This window comes from Bidens hawaiensis, unplaced genomic scaffold (assembly GCF_021521415.1).
Source record: "Bidens hawaiensis isolate Kalapana, Puna unplaced genomic scaffold, B.hawaiensis_p1.1 tig00022146_1, whole genome shotgun sequence".
Classification (NCBI taxonomy): Eukaryota; Viridiplantae; Streptophyta; class Magnoliopsida; order Asterales; family Asteraceae; genus Bidens; species Bidens hawaiensis.
The window spans coordinates 64,563-87,352 of NW_027493428.1; the positions used below are offsets into that span (position 1 = coordinate 64,563).

A 22,790-nucleotide genomic window follows, 5' to 3' on the forward strand; every position below is an offset into this window, starting at 1 on the left:
AATTAAATTTGATCAGCAAGAAATACAAGAAATACTGGTGAGAGCATTCACATGTAAATGACACATTTTACAGTTACAGTATTAAGATGTTTTTACACCTGCTTGCTTATAAATTACCGAAAGGTACTAGTCACTCAACCGTATCTATGATTGTGGTCATATTACTTATTGGCTAACACTTGTCCAATAAGTAACGTGTAATAGCCCAGTAGACAAGCCTTGTATACAAAACCTCACAATACTAGTAGTAAACATTACGTACTTCTAAATAGATAAAATCACTGTAATGTACTTTAAAACATTTTGAAAATACTTTGAAAGCATTTATATTATCCGTCATGAGTTTAATAGGTTTAAAAATCATCATGACAGTATTGGAAAACCAGTTGTCTCACGTAAATGTGAATTGTACAAACACTTGAATGTCTCACCTTGTAAGTTTATAATAAACAAGCGCTTCCTGTGATTAAACACCTGGGTTAAACACAATGTAGCATATTTAAATTAGTGTAAACCGAATAATTATAACGATAATCACGAGATTATAAACTTTACACGATGGCACAATGTACATGCAGAGCTTTCGGATTCACATATAAAAGTTTCTATCGATCGGAGAGGGTATCATTATGACTACTCGGGGGTATTATACCAACTTCTAAGTATAAGATAAACTGAGAGAGAGAGAGAGAGAGAGAGAGCAATGTGGGACGAACAAATGAAGCCTGGATCCCAACATATTTATAATGGAAATTGGGTTCAGTTCGCGTAGCGCGAACCAACACCACCAACTGCTTCGGGTCGTGCGAAGCAACTATAGGGTTTCCGAGTCAGCCCTAGCCTTGCCACATGGCAGACTACGTGTCATCATTGCGTTACTACCACGTCGCGTAGCGCGAAGGACAAAAGAGTTTCTGGATAAATATAAGACTTCGCGTAGCGCGAAGGGACCTGAATTCATTTCTTCGCTCAGCGTGAATGAACAAGTTTTCAAAAACATTAAAGCGGGTCTCAAGCGGCTCGCGTGCGAAGTGCAAAGTGCAACATTGCGCCAATCGCACTTCGCCTGAGCCCGAGCCCGTGCGCGTGCACATCAGATGCTTCGCATATAAACTATCCATTTTATAAAGAGCTTATTAGTTTTATAATCTAACGATGTGAAACAATAACTCACTTTCTTATTTATATCAAGGTGAAAGAGTTCCATTTTCTTTTATCCACTAATATGGAATGGAAGTCACTCAATTTATTCTCTTCACTTTTCCTTTTGCTTATTTCATAAATTTCATGGATCTTAATGGAGGTTTGCCTAATCATTCTTGGATAATGTACACAAGCTAGTTGCGTTTGTGTCCAGTTTCAAAAAATTCTGATCGGGATGCATTTTCATGATTACATTTTGAATGGATGGCGTCGTAGAGCATTGCTCTAAATCTATCCACAACTCATCGCAAACTGTCATCGAACCAAGGTAGATAATCAACGCTTGGATGGTTATTTAATAATAATAATAATATTATATTTCTAAAATTTGTAAGTTTCAACTAGCTAGTAGGCCTGTACCTTAACCAAACATATTGGTGTATGGTTTAATCCTAACAAAAGTTTAGGTGACTTTGTTTAAGGGTATAAGCCTCATCATGGTTAAATGCATGATCTAGAAAGAAAGATATCTATGGAGTGTTTGATTTGAAGACATGAGTTCAATAAAATATACCAAAATAAGTCAACAACATCATATAATATTAACAATTTTTTCTAATTAAATCATATATAGATATTAAATTTCTATATCATAAAGAAAATTAGTATTAGAGGTTAGGGGTGATGGTCTATAAAGGGAATGTAGTCCCACAAACAACATGCATATGAAAAGAAGAGATCTGAAATGATTAGAAAGAATGGTTGATATATCAATTAAAGTGATTGTTTTCACAACCAAATGGACACCAAATCTTTGAACAAAACTCCATTTGACAAAATATGTTCACGAGCCCCACATATTACAAATTTTATATCAGGCATGTCTTTTTATCTATATAAAGTACCATATTAATTCAGGCCGCTCCGAGAAGTCAAAAATATTTTTGTGTCGAAGGCGAAATTTTTTTTGTGCTCAAGTAAAATGAGTATTTTGTTAGCTTTAAACAATTAAACGAGTAAAATGAGTATTTTATGTAAAAATAAGCTTAAACATATTTCAAATGGGACTAGAACCCACAACCTTTTAGTTGAGAGTAATACCTCTTTGCCACTACGCCAAACTAGTTGTTATGTAATTGGGTTTAAACATTAAATATACATATCTTGTTATTCATAAAAATACATATAACTTTAAAAAAAAAAATTGCGGGCCTAACTGGGTGTCGGGCCGGGGGCCGTCGACCACCCCGCCCTCCCTAAAGGCCGGCCCTGTGTTAATTTTACTTGTATATATGTAGGTTTAAAACGTATAAAGTATGGTCTATAAAGGAAATGTCGTCAAACTTTATAGTTATCAAAGGGAATGTCGTCAAACTTGTTACGAGTTCAAAGTTTTGACTTGAAAATATGAAACAAATGAAAGTTAGAAAATTAAATGTGATTGAGTTTCAAATTTATTTTTAATGACAATTTTGTAAATAGTCAAAAGATTTGGGATTTTGCACATTGAATATTTTTCCCATAACTATTAAAGTTTAAGAAAAAATGACACACTTCCGACATTCCACCTCTAGGACTATCAATGTTTCTAACTTTTATCAAATTTGAAACATTTGTGTAAGCAATTATTGTTCATCGATAGTTATCAAAATGTTATATGTAAAGCATGTCATGTAAAATTATGCTCAAGTGAATCAAAACATTCACAAAATTGAACGAATTATCTGCTATTTATTTATTTATTTTTTGTCATTATGGCAAGGTCAATAAGCCCCCTCAAAGTTATAAATTTTTTTCATTGTGTTATTCAAAATTATTATTATATGAGAAGTATTATCCAAAGTTGTTTCATAACCAAAATTCTTTCAGTTATACATATATAATAATGAGAATGAAATTTATAATAGATGGAGTATTCCTAGGTATGTTTTTGCATGTGCATTATTTTTTTACTAAATTCTTTTTTTACAAAAAATTATTTTGTGATATAAATAAAATCAATTTATATATAGTGATATAAGCATAGATGTAGTACATTTTTTAACAATCATTATGTATCACTTTATTATTTAGATAGCCTCGTGTGTTACATGATAACTGAAACTAGTAGTTTATATATATATATATATATATATATATATATATATATATATATATATATATATATATATATATATATATATATATTAAATTATACAAAGACAAAGAGATTTTTTCATAACTATCCGTTTTATTATTTGTTAACATGGAAAAAAATCAATTTTAAAGTTACTAAAAAAATTGTTTTAAGATTAACAATATCATAAAAAAATTTTAAAAAATTGAATATTTTACACACCAGCAAAGATACGGAAGAAAAAACTAGATATAAAACTAGATATAATTTTTTAATGAAGTATAAAGAAAGTAAAAACTAAAAACCATTGTTGTTAGTGTTGTTTTGAGACATTAAACACCTATCGAAAGAAATAATGTGAAAGAAACATGTGGTTATGAATACGTTAATGACTTCTGTACATGAGCAAGCTATGCAAGCGGAGAATATATATAATTTATGGTATTCGTAACCATAATTTAGATATGTTCCCTTTCCACTATATATGGCATGCTTATGGAATTAATTTTGTCTTGGCCCAAATACGTTGCAATGCATCATCATGAATCATAATGTATCTCATGTCAACCTACATAACTAATTTTTCACCGTCCTTGATTTTTGCTATGAACTTATATATATTCCATCATTGCAAAGGGAAGCATGACATCTACATGACTACATGCAAAATAAACTTCAGTTCTAAAATACTTTTCTTTCTCAATCTTGATTTTGATTGTTCACAACATTTGTTTTCAAAGAGGCAAGTTAAAGGAAAGACTAAGGAAAAATAGTATTTCTCATTGGTTTTGAAATTCAACGTTTACCATAAACAGATTTCTTAGTATATCTTGAAAAATATCTAGTCGATCATAATTTATTTTCATGAGGTTTTTCCGAGAATGCGCGTCAAGGATAAAATTTAACAACGTAGTTTCTTGGAACCCATTATCTTGTAGAACCGCCGTTCGCAATTCCGAGAATACGCGTAAAGAATAAAATTTAACAACGTAGTTTCTTGGAACCCATCATCTTGTAGAATCGCCGTTCGCAAAATTAAAGTATAACGATAATTTTATTAATATTGATTACAATACAAGTGCGGAAGAAAACAAAAGAAATTTGCATCTAATAATATTACATAATTAAGAAAAGAAAAACAGTAGTACAAAACTAACGAAAGTAACGTAAAATGGGTGTTACATGAGGATTTCTGTTTAACAGAGGTCCCTTAAAACAGATTCCGGGCTACCCAGGTGAACCCGTCTGTCTCCCAGGGTACAACAACCGCAACAGTGTGTACTGCCGGGATTAACGTAGCACCCGAAATATGCCTGTACTAGAGTATACGAGACTTTAAACGAAACAAAACAATATCGAATGAACTTGTGGTTAAACGAACTGAACTATCTATTTATAGCAGGTATTACATTTTGTTGTCTTCAACAGTGTTTCCCAAAACCTACTATTTATAGCAGGCACATGTCATAAGTCAGCACGACACATGTCACAATCTGCACCCTACTTTCGACACTTGGCGAGATTGCAGGGAGGCTGCGACATGTGGCAGGTGACTCACTACCTGGACGTGATACTTGGCGATCACTGGAATACATTTGCTCAAGTCACGACACTTGTCCCGAACCAGCTTAATCCTGCAAAAATAGTAGGCGGCCCTTAAGCAGCGATGGGAAGTGCAAAGTGCACCATCAAAGCGCCACATTGAGCCCATCGCCCGAGCCCGTGCCACATTGCGCGTCGGGTGCTTCGCACCCTTGCTAGTGCACTAAGTGTGTCTTGTTATACAAGAATATAATCTTTGAGCCCTCCTCCTTATAAACCGCTTCTTAGTTTTTCCTTTTATCAATGTGGGACAAACCCATTTTCATTTCACCAAAGTTCAAGTTCTTAACCACATATTTTAGATCATCGATATCACATTCATTTCTACTCTTGGACTCATTATTAATTAGTATACTAATTAATATTATCAGTCCAATTATTAGTCCAAAAATTTCCAACAACCCCCCACATGAATGGAGATTGATCCTTATACTCTAGTGTCAAGTATAATTACAACGGTTGAGTGAAACATACTTAGTCTCCTAGCGATTAGTAGACGTGGTGTCCTTGAACTAACCCCCATTGATGTAGACGTTATTACATTTCACACAACACTTTTCCTGGTCTGGTTAACCCCTCATTGTCGTGTCCATTCTGGTCATGGAACATTAGCCTGGTTCTGCGAGAGCTCTAGGATCTGCGCACCCCACAAATCTATTTGAAGCGACCTCACTTCTCTCTCACATAGGTGATTTGGTCCTCAAATCATTATGGTTACCATGATTCACATATCATTAACCATTATATGGGTGATTTGACCCTCAAATCATTAAAAGCATTATGGTCACTTTGATTTTCATATCATTAACCATATGTTATGCTTAGTCGTACCTTAGTCACTTATTGTCTTAGGAATGGACTAGGACGTTTAAATAAACACCCTTTATGATTTAGGGGGATATATATGTTATTCCCCCACAGTGACCATCCTTAGTTCATGCAGTTAGGTTGTCCTATTCCTAGATCTTGGGATCTCCAATCTCATAGGTTAGGTTTTCCTTTGCACTAACTTACTCTATAGGCTTTAGTCCCATTCCTCTTGACGACTTATATACGACCTCTCTGCTTAAGCTTTTTGTAAGCGGATCCGCAATGTTATCCTTTGACTTCACGTAGTCAACAGTGATAACCCCTGTTGACAGAAGTTGTCGTATAGTATTGTGTCTACGGCGCATATGTCTAGATTTGCCATTATACATTGCACTTTGAGCTCTTCCAATCGCTGATTGGCAATCGCAATGTATGCAAATAGCCGTAACTAGTTTTGGCCATCTTGGAACATATTCCAAAAACTGCCCTAACCATTTTGCTTCTTCACCAGATTTGTCTAATGCAATAAACTCATATTCCATTGTGGATCTTGCTATAACTGTTTGTTTGGAGGATTTCCAAGATATATCAGCTCCTCTCAAGGTAAACACATAGTCACTTGTGGACTTGGAATCTTTCATGTCAGATATCCAATTAGCATCACTGTATCCTTTTGTAACAGCTGGATCTTGGCCATAATGTAGTCCATAATTCCTTGTGTATCTGGAATACCTTAATAATCTTGTCATGCTTTTCCGTCACCTCTATTCTTTGACAAATGTTGGGTAGTATCAATAGGGGTTCGAGCTATACTCGTGTCTCATGCACTGAATTTACAAGGATTTTATCAACATAATGAGATTGACTTAATACAAGACCGTTTTGGGTTCGAATGATCTTTACTCCAAGAATGACGTCGGCTAAACCCATGTCTTTCATGTCAAATCTTGCCTTCAACATATCCTTAGTAGACCTGATCATCTCGTTATTACTTCCAATGATAAGCATATCATCTACATAAAGGCACAAAATCACATAACCTCTCGATGTGTCTTTCACATTGACACACTTATCACACTCGTTTATTTTGAACCCACAATTTAGGATAACTTGGTCAAACTTTTTGTGCCATTGCTTTGGAGCTTGCTTCAAACCATAGGGACTTGACGAGTTTGCAAACTTTACCCTCCTGGCCAGGAGCTGAAAAACCCTCAGGTTGTTCCATGTATATTTCTTCGTCCAATTCCCCATTTAGGAATGCAGTTTTTACATCCATTTGATGTATTTCCAAATTTCTCAATGCTGCAATCGCAATCACCAACCTTATTGAGGTTATTAGAGTCATGGGTGAGTACGTATCAAAATAGTCTAGACCTTCCTTTTGTCTAAAACATTTGATTACTAACCTTGCCTTATACTTGTCAATGGAGCCATCAGGTCTCATCTTCCTTTTGAATATCCAACGATATCCAAGTGGTTTACAACCTCGGAGGAAGATCCACAAGTTACCAAGTGTGATTCTGTAAAATAGAATCAATTTCGTTTTTGATGGCTTCTCTCCATTGTGGTCCTTCTGAAGAGTTGACCTCCTGTTGGTAGGTTTGAGGTTCTCCCTCTATCATGTATGCAATAAAATCAGGTCCAAAGGACTTCTCAGTCCTTTGTCTTTTGCTTCTTCTTGGGTCAACTTCTTCAGGCTCGGATTGTTCATGAGTTTCATCTAAAACCATCTCATCAACCTGTTCACTGGCATGTGTTGATGAACTAGCATGCATGTTTCCCAAACACGGAAACACATTTTCAAAGAATGACGCATTCCTTGATTTCATTATAGTATTTTTGTTTATTTCGGGATTCTTAGATTCATACACAAGAAACCGATATGCACTACTATGATGGGCATAACCTATGAACACGCAATCCACAATTTTTGGTCCTATATTTTGGACCTTTGGTGGTGGTACCAATACCTTTGCCAGAAACCCCCACACTTTTAGGTAATTATATGAGAGTTTTCTTCCCGTCCATAACTCATATGGAGTTACATCTTTTTTTTTGCAGGGTATTTTATTCAAAATATAGTTCGCTGACAGAACGCCCCCCCCCCCCCCCCACATATCCGGGCTCAATCTGGAACTCAACAGTAAGGCATTCAACATTTCTTTTAATGTATGGTTCTTTCGTTCCGAAATTCCCTTTGATTGTGTAGAGTATGGTGGGGTACATTTATGTACAATCCCACTTTGTGCGCATAGATCTACAAATGGTGCAACATACTCACCACCTCCATCGCTTCTCACCGTTTTTATTTCCGGTTCACTTGGTTTTCAACCTCATTTTTATACAAGATAAACTTGTTTACAGCTTCATATTTACTTTTAAGAAGGTATACATAGCAATACCTTGTACAGTCGTCAATAAAAGTGATGAAGTATGATGAAGTAATTATTTCCTCCTCTTGTGGGAATTGATTTAAAATCACATACATCAGAGTGAATCATGTCAAGGGGTTCAGTTATTCGTTCAACCGATTTAAATGATGATATTGTTTGTTTGGTTTCAACAAATGTATTATATTTAGTTTTTGAGTCAAAAGTGATAGACGGCATGTAGTTTAAACTAATTAATCGACGCATTGAATCGAAATTGATATGACCAGGATGACCATGCCACACATTTTGGGACTCAATCATATACGTAGAAGTAGTAGCATTTTTATTCATATATTTGGTCATAGCCATTACATTTAGTTTAAACATACCGTTAAGGGCATAACCCTTTCCAACAAACATACCACGTTTGGTCAACACAAACTTATTACTTTCAAAAACTAAACGAAACCCATTCTTATTAAGCAACCATCCCGACACAAGGTTCTTGCGCAATTCGGGAACATACAGTAGTTGCTTAGTGTCAGCTTTTTTTCCTGAAGTCCACTTTAGGACTACTTCACCTTCTCCCTTGACATCAGTTGTAGTTGAATTTCCCATGTACATCTATTCATCTCCCATAACATCTTTAAACTTACTAAAGAGGGTCTTGTCTAGACATACGTGACGAGTAGCTCCAGTGTTCACCCACCATCCTTTTGAGTGGTCAGATGTCACATTGACCTCATTCATCATAGCCGAAAGGTCAGAGATCATTGCCACAAGCATCTCGTCTTCATCAACCATGTTTTCCCTCTCCGTTTTGGGCTTGCTACATTCTCTTGCACGGTGACCAGATTCACCACAGTTGTAGCATTTGCCTTTAAAAACTGCAACCTTTTTCTTCACACCACCTTTTCTAGGTCCAAGATTGAACTTAGCTTTACCCTTGCCTTTCTGTTTGCCTTTGTATCTATTTGAGGATTGACCATGTTCAATCAAGCTGGCTTTTGCATATATATCAACTTATGATCCATTTAATTTTGCCCGATTGTCTTCCTCAATTCGAAGACGGACCACTAAGTCCTCCATGTTCATTTCCTTTTGTTTGAGCTTAAGGTAGTTCTTAAACATAACCAAACTTGGAGGCAACTTTTCAATTGCAACTGCCACTTGGAAAGCCTCACCAAGTGCTATTCCTTCAAAAAGTATATATGCAATCAAGATTTGTAATTCTTTAGCTTGACTCATCACAGTTTTTGAGTCAACCATTTTGAAGTCCAAGAACCGGGCCACAACAAACTTTTTTGTGCCTGCATCTTCTATCTTGTACTTGCGTTCTAACGACTCCCATAGTTCTTTAGCCATCATCATTTTGCAATACACATTGTACAGTTCATTAGCAAGGCCACTTAACACATAGTTACGGCGCATATACTCACAATGTTTCCAAGCATCAAGAGCAGCCAATGCTTGAGCGTCGGCATCCTCACTAAGTTGAGGGGGAGACTTTTTTAGAAACCTCACAAGATTTAAAGCGGTAAGGTAGAACATCATCCTTTGTTGCCAAGCTTTAAAGTTTAAACCAGAAAACTTTTCTGGTTTTTCAGCATGGTTTGCCATTGCTTGGGCTGCTTGGGTACCAACTAATGGTCCCATAGCTGTGGAAACTATAACACCACGTAAATAACCCTATAAGATTTAGCCAGATATACTAACTTTTATAAGTATAGGGACTAAACTTAAAATTCTGAAAATCTAGGCTTATCGCGATACGCGACGGGGAAGCCATTTCACCCATCGCGTATAGCGATGGACTTGCACATTGACCCAGAAATGGGCGGTGTAGCGATACGCTACGGCCTAATCAAAAAGGTCATCGCGTATCGCGATGACCAGGCTAAGTCACTGGACACGTGCCCAACCACGTGTCAACACGTGGCATGATATGACAGGCCACGTGTCACAACCAAATAAGGAGGTGCCATTTAGCGGCGTCGCGATACGCGACGGGCTAAAGGGAAACCCATCGCGTATCACGAAGGGTTCTTGAAAACGCCTATAAAAGGGGGAGACGGCCATAACCCATTCTCATCCCAAATCACCTTAATATACACACACTAGCATAGAAAGGCGTGCCTGATTGCCGTAACAAGCTGACATTCCATTTTCTCGAAGTTCTTTCAAGTTCAGAAGCTATAATCAAGTCATTAGATACTTAAGCGAGTTAAAGAAAGATCCTACCGTCAAGACTCTTTTTTTATTTTCATTCTAAATATCCATGTTAAGGTAGGAATTTCGTTTAAGTTATATCTTAATATCAATCGAGGCTATGGCCTTTAACCTTGAAAGGGTTTTATAAACATTTTATAAACATTAATAAACAAGTTATTATAAACAATACTTCATAGCAAAGTAATGTTAACAAAAGATATATTTGACGGGCATGTAGTAAACTGTAAGGGTGATATCACTAGTAGTAAGTTTATCGCCTAAGGAAAAGTAATTCGTACAAATCCCAATCAACCGAGGGACCCGTTTACTTACTTGGAGAAACTTACTAACGCGTTATAACCTACTAAGCCAAAGCATGCTACATCAAATGTTACATAAAAACAAAGTATTTCATTCACAAAATAAAGACAAACGATTTCAAGGTTAAGCTTAGCAATCATAGCTTAATCAAGAAACACCATTCAAAATATTTATACAAACCTATTTATGTATAGGTTAATATCATTCTCATTCACAGTCAAGGTTTCAAACGCACACCGACGGTACAGGTGAATACGTTAACCTTTACAAATATGTCAAAACATATTTATGCTCGATAAGATGAACGGGTGTTTGTCTTAACGATTCAGTCAACGTTTACATGAGATTACGTGATCTCTAAAATGTTATAATACAAAGTAGAAAATAAAAGCAACTTAGACCGATTACACATGTGTCTGGATCCATACATAACTGTTCAGCCTAACCAGTCAAAGACTACGTGGTCGCGGGCTAACAGTCATAACTAATTCTCCATTAAGAGCTACGTGGCTCGGGGAATACTTTTCTGTGTGTAGGGTAGTGGTACAAATCCCATAAGTAGAAATACTTCTGCTGAGTGTATAAAAAACTATATTTGTATTGTAACCGTTATTCAATTATTTTGGAGTCATACGTGTTCACCAACCATAGCTGACGTATTTTTCCAACCCAATGCTGGTAATTAAGCATAACTAGCAATAGCAAGGATTGGAGTCCTTGTGAAGACAGAAGCGCGTACAAGATGGCTTCGTTTTTGATAAACTAAATCCTTGTAATATGAACGCATATTTTGTAAAACGAATACTTGGGTATTTAATTTTCAAGTAGATTTTCAATGTAAATTAATATTATATTCAACCTAAAGTCTTCCGCTAATATTAACCTATAAACTCTGATATATATTTACAAAGCAGGTACCAACTTGTGGTCACACGCCTAGGCCTTAAGTCGGGGTGTGACATAAACCGTAGATCCCATAGTGGAGGAAATCATAGATCCCATAGTCTTAGATCCCAAACTAACTGTGGTGATGGCTGCAATAGTGTCGGCCATTTCTGTATTGTAAAATCAGAAAGTTTTAAATTTGGTTTACATAAAACCGAAAACCAACTTTAAGAAAACTTGTTAATAAAGTAATCAATAAAATTTCAAAAAACAAATATAAACAGATTGTTGTTCCCGAAATCTGTTTTAAGATTGTAGAATCGCCGTTCGCAAAATTAAAGTATAACGATAGTTTTATCAATATTGATTACAATACAAGTAAGGAAGAAAACAAAACAAATTTGCATCTAATAAAATTACATAATTAAGAAAAGAAAAACAGTAGTACAGAACTAACGAAAGTAACGTAAAATGGGTGTTGGCTGAGGATTCCCGTTTAACAGGGGTCCCTTAAAACAGATTTCGGGCCACCCAGGTGAACCCGTCTGTCACCCAGGGTACAACAACCGCAACAGTGTGTATTGCCGGGATTAACCTAGCACCCAAACTATACATGTACTAGAGTATACGAGACTTTAAACGAAACAAAACAATATCGAACGAACTGAACTATCTATTTATAGCAGGTATTGCATTTTGTTGTCTTTAAAGTGATGTCCAAAACCTGCTATTTATAGCAGGCACATGTCATGAGTGAGCATGACACTTGTCACAATCTGCACCATACTTTCGACACTTGGCGAGATTGTAGGGAGGCTGCGACATGTGGCAGGTGACTCACTACCTGGACGTGACACTTGGCGACCACTGGCATACATTTGCTCAAATCACGACACTTGTCCCGAACCAGCTTATTTCTGCAAAAATACTAAGGCGACCCTTAATCGACGATGCGAAGTGCAAAGTGCGCCATCAAAGCGCCACATTGCGCATCGGGTGCCCCGCACGCTTTCTACTTCCACTAAGTGTGTCTTGTTATAAAAGAATGCACTCTTGTGAGCCCTCCTCCTTAAAAACCACTTCTTAGTTTTTCCTTTTATCAATGTGGGACAAACCCATTTTCATTTCACCAAAGTTCAAGTTCTTAACCACATATTTTAGAGCATCGATATCACTTTCATTTTTACTCTTAGACTCGTTATTAATTAGTATACTAATTAATATTATTATTCCAAAAATTTCCAACACATCTTACTTTGTGATTTTATTTTCTTTTGCATAACAATTTGGAGAATGCAGAGGACATGGACCAACGTGGCATCTGGAATTTAAATGGAAATTTCTTGCGCGCATCAAAGCCAAGTCAATCTCTTGGAATGAATATAATCATACTTTTTCTTGTAAATACATATTAGACTTGGAGGCAATTAGGCAAATAAGTAACAGAAACTTATTACGTAAGGTAACAGTGAATAATATTATGTTAATAGTTTATGAAGGTTATAAAACATGTAAATTGTAAAGGATTGTTTTAAATCCGTTCAAATTGGAATATTCTTTTAAAGGCAGTTAAATAAATTTAAAACCTTGCATTGAAGAACTAAACTTACGTATATGCAGGGCTGTCTCTGAGGATGCGGGGCACCTCAAGGCCCCGTACAAAGAAAAAAATTATTGGACCCAATATATTGAAATTATTTTTGAAGAGAACCCAAAAAATGCTCTGATTTGTCTATTGGACAAAAAGACTATTACTTTTTGTTCTTTGAATTACACGAAATTGGAATTTTATAACTTTAGTTATGAGTTTTTGCTTTAAAAAGCTACATATTAGATATACATATAAAATAAAATATCTTAATACAAATAAACAAATTGATCCAAGCAATAAAAAGAAAAGAAAATAATGTTGTAGCCCATAAAATATGCAATACAAGTTCTGGAAAACTTAGAAAAAAAGTGCAGTTACTGGGTATTGAACCCGAGTCCAACATCATCATGTAAACAATGAAGCATACCATGTGAGCCATAAAACATTTTTAGTTACTTTTGGTTTGTATCTAATTTATCTATTGCATATCCTGAATTCTTTAAATTTTGGGCCCTAAAAATATTTGGGCCTTGTGCGGTTGCACGGCCCATGGGCTGGCCTTGCGTATATGGTAACAATAGAAGAGTCTGGAATTATGACTTCGGTTCAGGAAGTGAATATACATACATAGGTGCGTGAATCCTCTAACCATAAAGTTGACAACAACATAAACCGGCAGTTAATATACATACATTATCATCTATTTCACAGTCAAACACACCCAACCAACTTTTTTTTCAATCAATCCCTACTGCTATTTCAATTTTGCCCTCTAATCCTCGGTTTTGGGTATGCTGTCAGGTGTTCGATAAAATGTCTCAATGAGTTAATCGTTTTTTTTGGGTTTGCGGAGGGGAGAGCAACTGGCGGTTTCTCTCATTTCTCCTCTTAGTTCGGGTTTTTACTCATAAAACTCAACTCGAGTTTGTTTGTTTGCTTTTTTGTCATGTGGGGTTATGATAAGGGCTCGTATTGTCAAAGGAGCCCCATCGGGGGAGGTGGGCACGTGCGATTTATAAGGTTTTTGATCGTGCCCGTTTAGAGGATTCCATTGTTGCCCGGATGGATTGGTTGGCTCTAAGGGGATCCAAAGGTTGGTGACACATATAAAGCGGCTACACCTATATTCGAATGAGAAGAAATGCGTTATGCGGGAGGCAGTATCCGGGGATTGTGATCTTTTTGTTGCGTTGGCAGATGCTCTAAAGGTTGTCAAACAATGGTTGTGTGGTGAGTGTATGTCTGTGCAGGCCCTTAGCTGAACTGTCACCATGTAGAAAAAGTTATTAAGTTCAAGGTTGATACGGGAGGAGTGGAAGACTTCCTTGTGGGGATTCCTCGGCCACAACTTGCAATAGATGTGGTTGCTTTGGGCGGGATATTTTTGGACGCGACCCTCCTTGACCGTATTTTCGCACTCCCGTTAAAGACAGTAAAAAGCATCCCTCTTAGCCGTCGCATGGCATTTGCCCAGGCCTTATCTGCTTCATTGTGCAAGGTGGTGTCTAGGCCAAAGTCCATTGAAGCGTAGGTTAGACTTTGATATTACCCCTGCACATTACAAGTTGTCAAGCCTTTCAGCCGACAGGAGCGTATGTCAGGGAATAGGAAATCCTTACAATGCCATTCTATTCGGCAGGCCCTAGCAACTTGGGGTGATGGAAGCGGATGTGTTGATATTATTCAATCGCTCTTTAACCAGCTGATAGATATGGGATCAAGTGCCGGTGAGGTCACCTTCGGAGGTGATCATTTGAGGGAGGGCCTCAATGCTAAGCAGTGTGTTCAAAAGTTGGCTGGCAGGCACTTCACGACCGCGGTTAAAGTTTTGTGCTCTTCGGGTGTTGCTCCTCTTGGTGACGCTACTATGAAAGCGTTTCTTGATAAGCATCCCATCTTGCCCCCGCTCGCTATGCATGGGGCCTTACTCTCGGATGTCCCTTTGGTTGTGGACGTTGAAAGTGTTTTAGGGTGTATTAAATCTGTTCCTAAAGGGACTTCTTATGGGAGAGATGGGCATAAGGCCCAACATATTTTGGATGCCCTATGTGGGGAAGGATCTGCGATTGCCGCGGGGTTTCTTAAAGTTATCACTGAGGTGGTTAACTTGTGGTAATGGGGAGATGCCATCTTTCTTTGGTGGAGTTTGTGGCTTCTGCCCCCTTAATGCCTACTTAAGCCCGTAAATGGGATTAGGCCTATTGCCGTTGGCGCGATATGGAGGAGGCTTGTATCCAAAGTGGCTATGAGGAGTGTTGGAAAAGAGATGACAAAATACCTTGGTGATTTTCAATTCGGGGTGGGGATCCCGAATGGAGCGGAGGCGGTGCTTCATAGCTCAAATAGATTTCTTAATATGTTCCACTCTGATGGGTCGTTGGCTTTGCTTACTGTAGATTTTTCTAATGCCTTCAACTTGGTGGATAGGACCACACTCCTGCAGGAGGTTCGTGCCAGATGCCTATCTATTTCCTAATGGGTTAATTTTCTTTACGGGCAACCGGCTAGGCTACGTAGGAAATGATTGTATCCAGTCAACTATTGGGGTTCAACAAGGCGATCCTTTAGGACCCCTTCTCTTTGCATTAGCCTTACATCCCCTAATTCATCGGGTACGTGATGGTTGTAAGTTACTTTTCCACGCGTGGTACTTAGATGATGGCACGATTATAGGAGATGACATTGAAGTGGCTAAAGCCTTGGATATTATTAGATCCGAGGGGCCAAGTTTGTGGCTTGAGCTTAATATTAAAAAGACCGAAGTTTTTTGGCCGTCGTGCAATGGGGTAAAGGCAAAAGTAGGTTTATTTCCTATTGGGATTGGGAGATCGGAGTTAGGGGTAAAACTCCTTGGAGGAGCGGTTAGCCGGGATGCTGAGTTCATCAGTAGTTTGGCCATTACCAGAGCTTCAAGAGCAGTGGAACTAATGATGTCTTTCTCGCCTGTGTGACCCTCAATGTGAGATTCTCTTGCTTCGCTCATGTATAGGGGTAGCTAAGTTGTTGTTCGGACTCCGAACATGTCAGCCTATGTTTGTTAAAGAAGCTGACTATGTTTTTGACAAAGGGCTTCGAGCAGCGATTGAGGATATTGTGGTATGTGGGGGTCCGTTTTTTGGTGATTTTTAATGGAGACTGGCCTCCTTCCCTTTCCATTTTGGTGGTTTAGGGTTATTTTCAGCTGAGGATGTTTCCACCTATGCTTTCGTAGCCTCGAGAACACAATCTTGGAAGTTACAGGACCACATTTTGCGTGATTGTGGTGTTGATGGGTTAGATCCTGATTTTGGGTGTGCGATTGATTGTTTGCACAACTCTATTCCTGATCTTGATCTTGGCGGGTTCGCTAATAAGGACACCACCCCCTAAAAGCCCAAAATGCTTTGGCGAGTGCCCTTTATAGTAAAACCGTCCAAAGTTTGGGAGAAAAGTTTGGCATGTCCTCTCGTCAGAGAGCGGTATTAGAATGTCTTCAAGCTCCTCATGCTCAAGACTTTTTGACTGTCACCCCCATCGAAGGGTTAGGCCAACACATGTCAGCAGTGTAGTACCGAGCCATTCTTAAATATCGTTTAATGATCCCCATTTTCCCAGTTGATGAGCCATGCCCGGTCTGCCGTAAAGTTTGTTTAGATAATTTTGGTGAACATGCAGTTCACTTCAAAGAATTCCCAGGGTTTAAATATACACATGATTTGGTCAGAGATGTCCTTTGTGATGTGTTAAAACGGGCGGGAATCTCAGCAAAAAAAGAGGCTCCTGTGACTTTCTTGTCGGATCCGCGTGAAGGAAGGTCTACTCTCCGACCAATGGACATTCTTGTGTTTGGATGGGCGGGGGGGGGGGGGGGGGAACATGCTTGTGTGAACCTTACTGGGGTGTCCCTCTTGTCAGGCTTAGAGACATCGGGTTTGTTGCTAGGCAGGCGGTGCAAAAGGCAGAAGCAGAAAAATTTACAAAGCACGAGAAGGCATGTGTTGAGAATCAACATGCCTTCATCCCTTTTTCTTTTGATACATTTGGGTCTCTCGCCCCCGATGCTTGCTACGTTTTTTAAAAGAGTTCAGTGGGTCGTGCACAAAACTCAACGACGCCGAAGAATGATAACTTTGTTTTCAGTAGGATCGGTTTTGCCATTCAAAATGGGGTGGCGGCGCAGCTTGTTGCCCGCTTATCAGCCTTTCTATTGTAACCGGATCCTCTTTTTTAGTTAGATAAGATAACACAATAAAGGCACAATGTTGATTTTAATGGAAAGAATATGTAGTATTACATTCATCTGCAACTTTATTAATCATCCCTCTTTAGTTGATCTCCATATGGGTTTATTGTAGGGGTGAGCAGGAAACCAAATTGAACCTAACCGAAGCATTAACCGACAGTTTATTTATTTTATTTTTTTGAAAAACGAATTTTTGGTTTGGGTTCGGTTTTCCATTTCTAAAAAACTGAAAAAAACTAAACCGAACCAATTTACAGTAATGAAGATGATGAAGACTAAACTTTGAAGATTAACAAGATGATTAATGAAGAGTGAAACTAAACTTTTTGTGTTTTTATTAAGAACTTTATTGAATTTTAAGCTTTATTACTATAATAACTTTGTATTCATATGATTCCATGTAACACACGTTTTCTTAATTCAATATATTTGTGGTACTCTAATACGCTATTACAAGTTTAAAATCATCGTTTTCATTTTTTTTTTTTGCAATGTGTACACAGAATTGAAAAAGAAAACAAAAAAACCCGAATATAACCGAACCGAAACCGAATGGTTTGTATATTCAAAAAACCTATGACTTCGGTTTCGGTTTCACCTATCAACAGAACCGAACCGTTCTTAGCCCAAATTTATTGATAGCTTTTTGGATCTTGACCTAAAGCAACACTCACATTGTCCACTAGTTCATGGCATTCCCTTTCAACATCATGATGGCATATATTACTGAAGAAACACGGATCCGATCCTCTTAACGAGTCCTGGATCCAATGAGTCCACAGGGATGGGTCAAACACAACTACCAACGATATGAGCACAACCTCCAGAAGTCCAGTGACAGAAACCTGTAGAACAAGAACCGTGAGCTCGTTACGGGAAGGACAAGAGGGGGGGGGGGTCTTCCCGTAACCACCCTCCGGCGTGAGAATAAGTACAGTTCTTATGGAGAGAAAGTACTTAAGTATTTTAAGTAGATAGTGGGGTGTGAATGTGTTACCTCATGGAGATTGTGAAGTATTTATAGCCGAAGAGTGTGGGAATGTGATTGGCCAGCTGTCCCTTTCTAGAAGATGCTCTCGTAACCGTCTGTACACGTGCCCTCATGTGATAGGTTGAGTTATACGTCCCATGTGCATGGTTATAACAACCTGGAAACGTGTCTCTCTATGATAGGACGAGATATATATGGCCATGTGCACGGTTATAACAACCTGGCTAGCTGTCCTCTATTCATTGGCTGATGGGTCACGTATTCTCCAAGAAAGGATCTCGGTAAATCTTCTAGAAGGTAATTAGTTAATTACAGTTGTCATTCGACATTGCCTTCTAGCCATCTTGGCAGGTTAAGATATTACCCTGCAGATGACTTCTAAGGGTGTCTGGATGCTTCCGCACATAATCTCTAGGACGTATTCTTGTTCTTCTTTTATTGAGTCATGCGGGTGATCCACGGGTGACATATGAGGAGTTTACATTTGACCCGCAGATGACTTTAAGGGTATTTGGCTCTTTTTGGTACCCTACCTCTATAATTACATGGTGACCATACTCACAATCACATGAATAAACGTCTTATGTAATGGGATTATCACCATGTTCACATGAGATCTACCCTTTCTCTGTATGTCCAAGTCGTGTCAAGATGACATGACTCCCATGTCTAGTATCTACTACTAGTCGTCGTGCGGATGTTGAAATACCGGGTTCCATGCCTTCCAATGTTACACTGAGAGTCTAACTCTCATTGTTCTTGTGTTCATCGTTTGATCCGACCGATAAAACTGATTAGATATGTACAAATATAAAATCCTAGCTCGCTTAAAGCATTGCTATATACCAACTTGTAACATCTTTTATCTTTTCAGAAATAATCAATTTAATAAAAAAAGTTTTTCAACAAAGAAAATTCTCTGTAGCATATTATCAAATATGAAAGTATTGAAATTGATTATGCTACTCACTGTTCAAGTTAATTTTTTTTATTTTGATTATGTGATTGGCTATTGTATCATTACAAAAGGCTTGCTAAAACACAAACTCTTTTTTTTATCATATACCATATCAGGATCCGAGCACAATTCTTTAGTTACTGGAAATCCTAATAACTTAGTTGTGAAATCTACTTATGACTACAAAATGCAGTGGTGATAAGAGAATCTACATGTGTTGCTTCATGAAACCCTATGCACAACATTTGATTAAATAATTGCCACAAAATCGATTTAACGATAGAGGGCAATAATAAATAGAAAACTCTGATTGTTCTTATTTATACATGACACACACTTGCCATGGTCCTGGTTTTGTTTTTTATTCCTAATATTACAAACTGGTTTACAACAATGAATTGTTGTTATTGTAGAGTACTTTTCCAAAATGTAGGTACATTTGTGTTGGTAATAAATCTAAACAAACATCTACCTCGGGATAAATGAACTATTTGATACGGTGGGAAGTGAACCTGGATTGTTTACTCTATGCATTGGACCATACTCATTCAGTTGTATGGTGCTATCAGCTACATAAGGTGGGTTTGCAGGTGAAGGCAGTGGTTCTATATTCTTAGATAACATTTGTAGAACCATAGACATGGTTGGTCTAAGCGATGCAATTTCTTGAATGCAAAGAAGCCCTATATGCATCACTCTTTCTACTTCCTTCTTTGTTTTGCGGCTGGTGATCAACATCAAATTTTCATCAATAAGCTCCTCCATTGACCCTTGCTTAAAATGCTCCCATGCCTATCTTGTCAAAAATGAGGAAATTATTAGATTCTACATTAATTTTAGAATAAATTCTTAGAATGCTATACGAAATGATTGTACTTACAATAGAAATCAAGATACGTGTGTCCTCCGATGTTTGCATCCCTCTATTCGGCATTCCAGTAACAATCTCAAGTAAAAGCACGCCATAGCTATATACATCAACCTTTTCACTTAATTTTCCATATGCAATGTATTCTGGAGCCATGTATCCACTGCAATAATAAACCAAAACAAGTAATGAAAAGTAAAATCAAACATCCTTATCTTTGGTTGTATATTAACAAGAATTCCTATAAGTAGTGCATACAGTGTTCCTGCAATCCCGGTGCTTATATGATTTTTATCTTGTTGAAAAGATCTGGCTAACCCAAAATCAGCAATCTTAGCATCATGCCTCAAATCCAACAAGATGTTAGCGGCTTTTATATCGCGGTGAATGATCCTGGTTTTACTGTTTTCATGAAGGTATGTCAAACCTTCTGCTACCCCTACAATGATGTCGTATCTTTTTCCCCAGTTTAGTTCCTTACCTTTAGCCGAATCTGTACAAATTCAAACAAATACAATAGATGAGAAAAACAAACTTCATTGTCATCAGTTGATAATTGAATGATAGAATGTAAACACTTAATATTAAATGGGGCTTTGGGGAATTTGGGAGTCAAAGTTCTTACCAAAGATAAAATGATTGAGACTCCTGTTGGGTAGATATTCATAAACGAGAATACTTTCAGGACCTATGCAACTAAATCCTATCAATTTAACCAGATTTTTGTGGTCAACACTGCTAATGATATTGACTTCATTGTAGAAGTCCCCTGCTCGATCTCTGTGGTTGAAGAAAAGCCTCTTGACAGCAATCTCTCTTCCGTTTGGAAGAACACCCTGTGGCAATGTTCATTATGTAGAGTCTGGTCATGTGATTCAAGTAATTTGATTAACCAAAGACACTACGACTCTAAATTATGCAAGGAGCCGTGAATAAGGAATTAAAGTTGTTTGATTAGGACACATGGTTGACTCTGAAAGCCTACCTTATACACTGTTCCAAATCCCCCTTGCCCGAGCTTATTGGCTTCATCGAAATAATTTGTGGCTTTCTCGATTGTGGAGTATTTAAAGTTCAAGCTACTATTATTCAACATAGTCAACAATTTAATGTCATCAGAACCTGGAATATTAGATGAATCATAATGTTTCACAACTTCTATTGCTAATTAAATATTAAAAAAAACGAGTGAAAACGGGTACCTTTTCTTTTTGATTTACTTCTGTGCTTCCATGCATAAAAGGAAACTAGGAATGTTACAATGGAACCAACTGACATTATAATGGCCAATATCTTCCCTGCAATTGCCATAAAAAAGAACAATCAACAAAGAAAAATGCAACATATCACCCATTCAATAAATGGCGTATCCAAATATCGCCATTAAAAGAAAAGAATTTCAATTTCCCCTTGGAATAATTAAGAAAAAAGAATTAAATCTTTATGTTTCATGTTCAGTCCCTTGAAAATGATTTTGCATTTCTAAAATTAATGCATCACTAGCATACTTCCACTATCATCGTCACCATCACTATCACTTTCACCATCATCATCATCATCAACATCATCAATATCACGCAATACCGCTATTTATCTTTTAATTAATAGGCATTTTCGTAGAAACATATAAATGAACGTACACAATTTAAAAAAATTTAGGAGTCCATAATTTGTATCCACAATAAGAGTGAGATTTTGAGAGTATTTTATTTACCTTTAGAGAGTCTGTTGTGATTTGGATTTGAAGAATTGGAATCAGAATACTTCATGAAGCAACCAGTAAACAATGCATACCCCTCTGACCTAGGCAAGCAGTCTAACATCGACTCGGCTGCTTTTTGTAAACATTTCTCACAAGAACCAGTGTTTATTGTGCGTAAGCAATCAGCCTGTGCATAAACCAACTCATTTTCAGTCCCAGTTATAAGAATCTGTATTCTAGCATGGTAGTTGTTGCTTTTAGGGGCAGTTTCCACTGCTTGAGCCACCGCCTTCCTTACTGACTGTTCAAAGGCATTGTTTCTTCTTGCTGTATTGGAACATATACTTCTATCTTCTTGTCCTATATACTCCTCAAAGAAACTATAATTTTGATATCTCAAAAAGCAACTGTTGAAATAAACTCTGCCACCTGTACTAGGTAAGCAACGAGGAAGAGCAGTCCGCCCTACGGCATAGCATAATAGGCAATCAGTGATAGGAATATCACCATAACACTGGCTAAGTGCATATATAGTTGCACCTACAGATGCTACTCCAAAATTTGATTCATTAAGTTTGGCGCTAACACGTTCCATTGCCTGGACAAAGGACGGAATGAAATTTGCAGAGGTCGCTCTTTCATTTCCACAAGTAGGTGGGACAACTTGGTAGTATTTGTCATTCATCCCTGTTACATACATTTGAAATAAGTTTGGTAATCAAATATAAGTTTGACATAAATATTCAAGATATTAAGCCGAACTCAAGCTGATCTAGAATACTACTTGAGCCGAGTGGATGTCGATTTAACTCATATACAACTCCTAAATTCTAGCATTTTAATCATGTCCACGATGTGCTTTTTAAAGTATTTGGTTCACCTCCTTAAGAGGAGTAATTTGTGTTTTGAAAGGTGAACATTGGTTATTAGAATAAAAAGAAAAAGAAAAGATAGCAATTTTTAGAATACCTCAAAACTTTGCAACTTGGTTTGGAGGG

General features: G+C 37.4%; 2 protein-coding genes and 1 pseudogene across 2 annotated transcripts in view; all 3 read right to left on the bottom strand.

Moving 5' to 3' along the window:
• Positions 1-19,900: 19,900 nt before the first annotated feature.
• Positions 19,901-21,226, bottom strand: LOC143564685 (cysteine-rich receptor-like protein kinase 2). Its single transcript, XM_077051883.1, has 4 exons — positions 21,076-21,226; positions 20,716-20,926; positions 20,349-20,583; positions 19,901-20,253 (listed from the first exon to the last, which is right to left on the bottom strand). The coding sequence occupies exons 1-4, from the start codon at positions 21,184-21,186 to the stop codon at positions 19,998-20,000; spliced, it is 813 nt and encodes a 270-aa protein (XP_076907998.1). The 5' UTR covers positions 21,187-21,226; the 3' UTR covers positions 19,901-19,997.
• Positions 21,121-22,790, bottom strand: part of LOC143564682 (cysteine-rich receptor-like protein kinase 2) — a 32,640-nt gene continuing 30,970 nt past the window's right edge. Inside the window, exon 9 of the mRNA XM_077051880.1 lies at positions 21,121-21,212. Coding sequence (XP_076907995.1) covers positions 21,206-21,212 — 7 coding nt within the window. The 3' untranslated portion in view covers positions 21,121-21,205. The remainder of the gene's footprint in view (positions 21,213-22,790) is intronic.
• Positions 21,579-22,762, bottom strand: LOC143564680 (cysteine-rich receptor-like protein kinase 2 pseudogene; annotated as a pseudogene).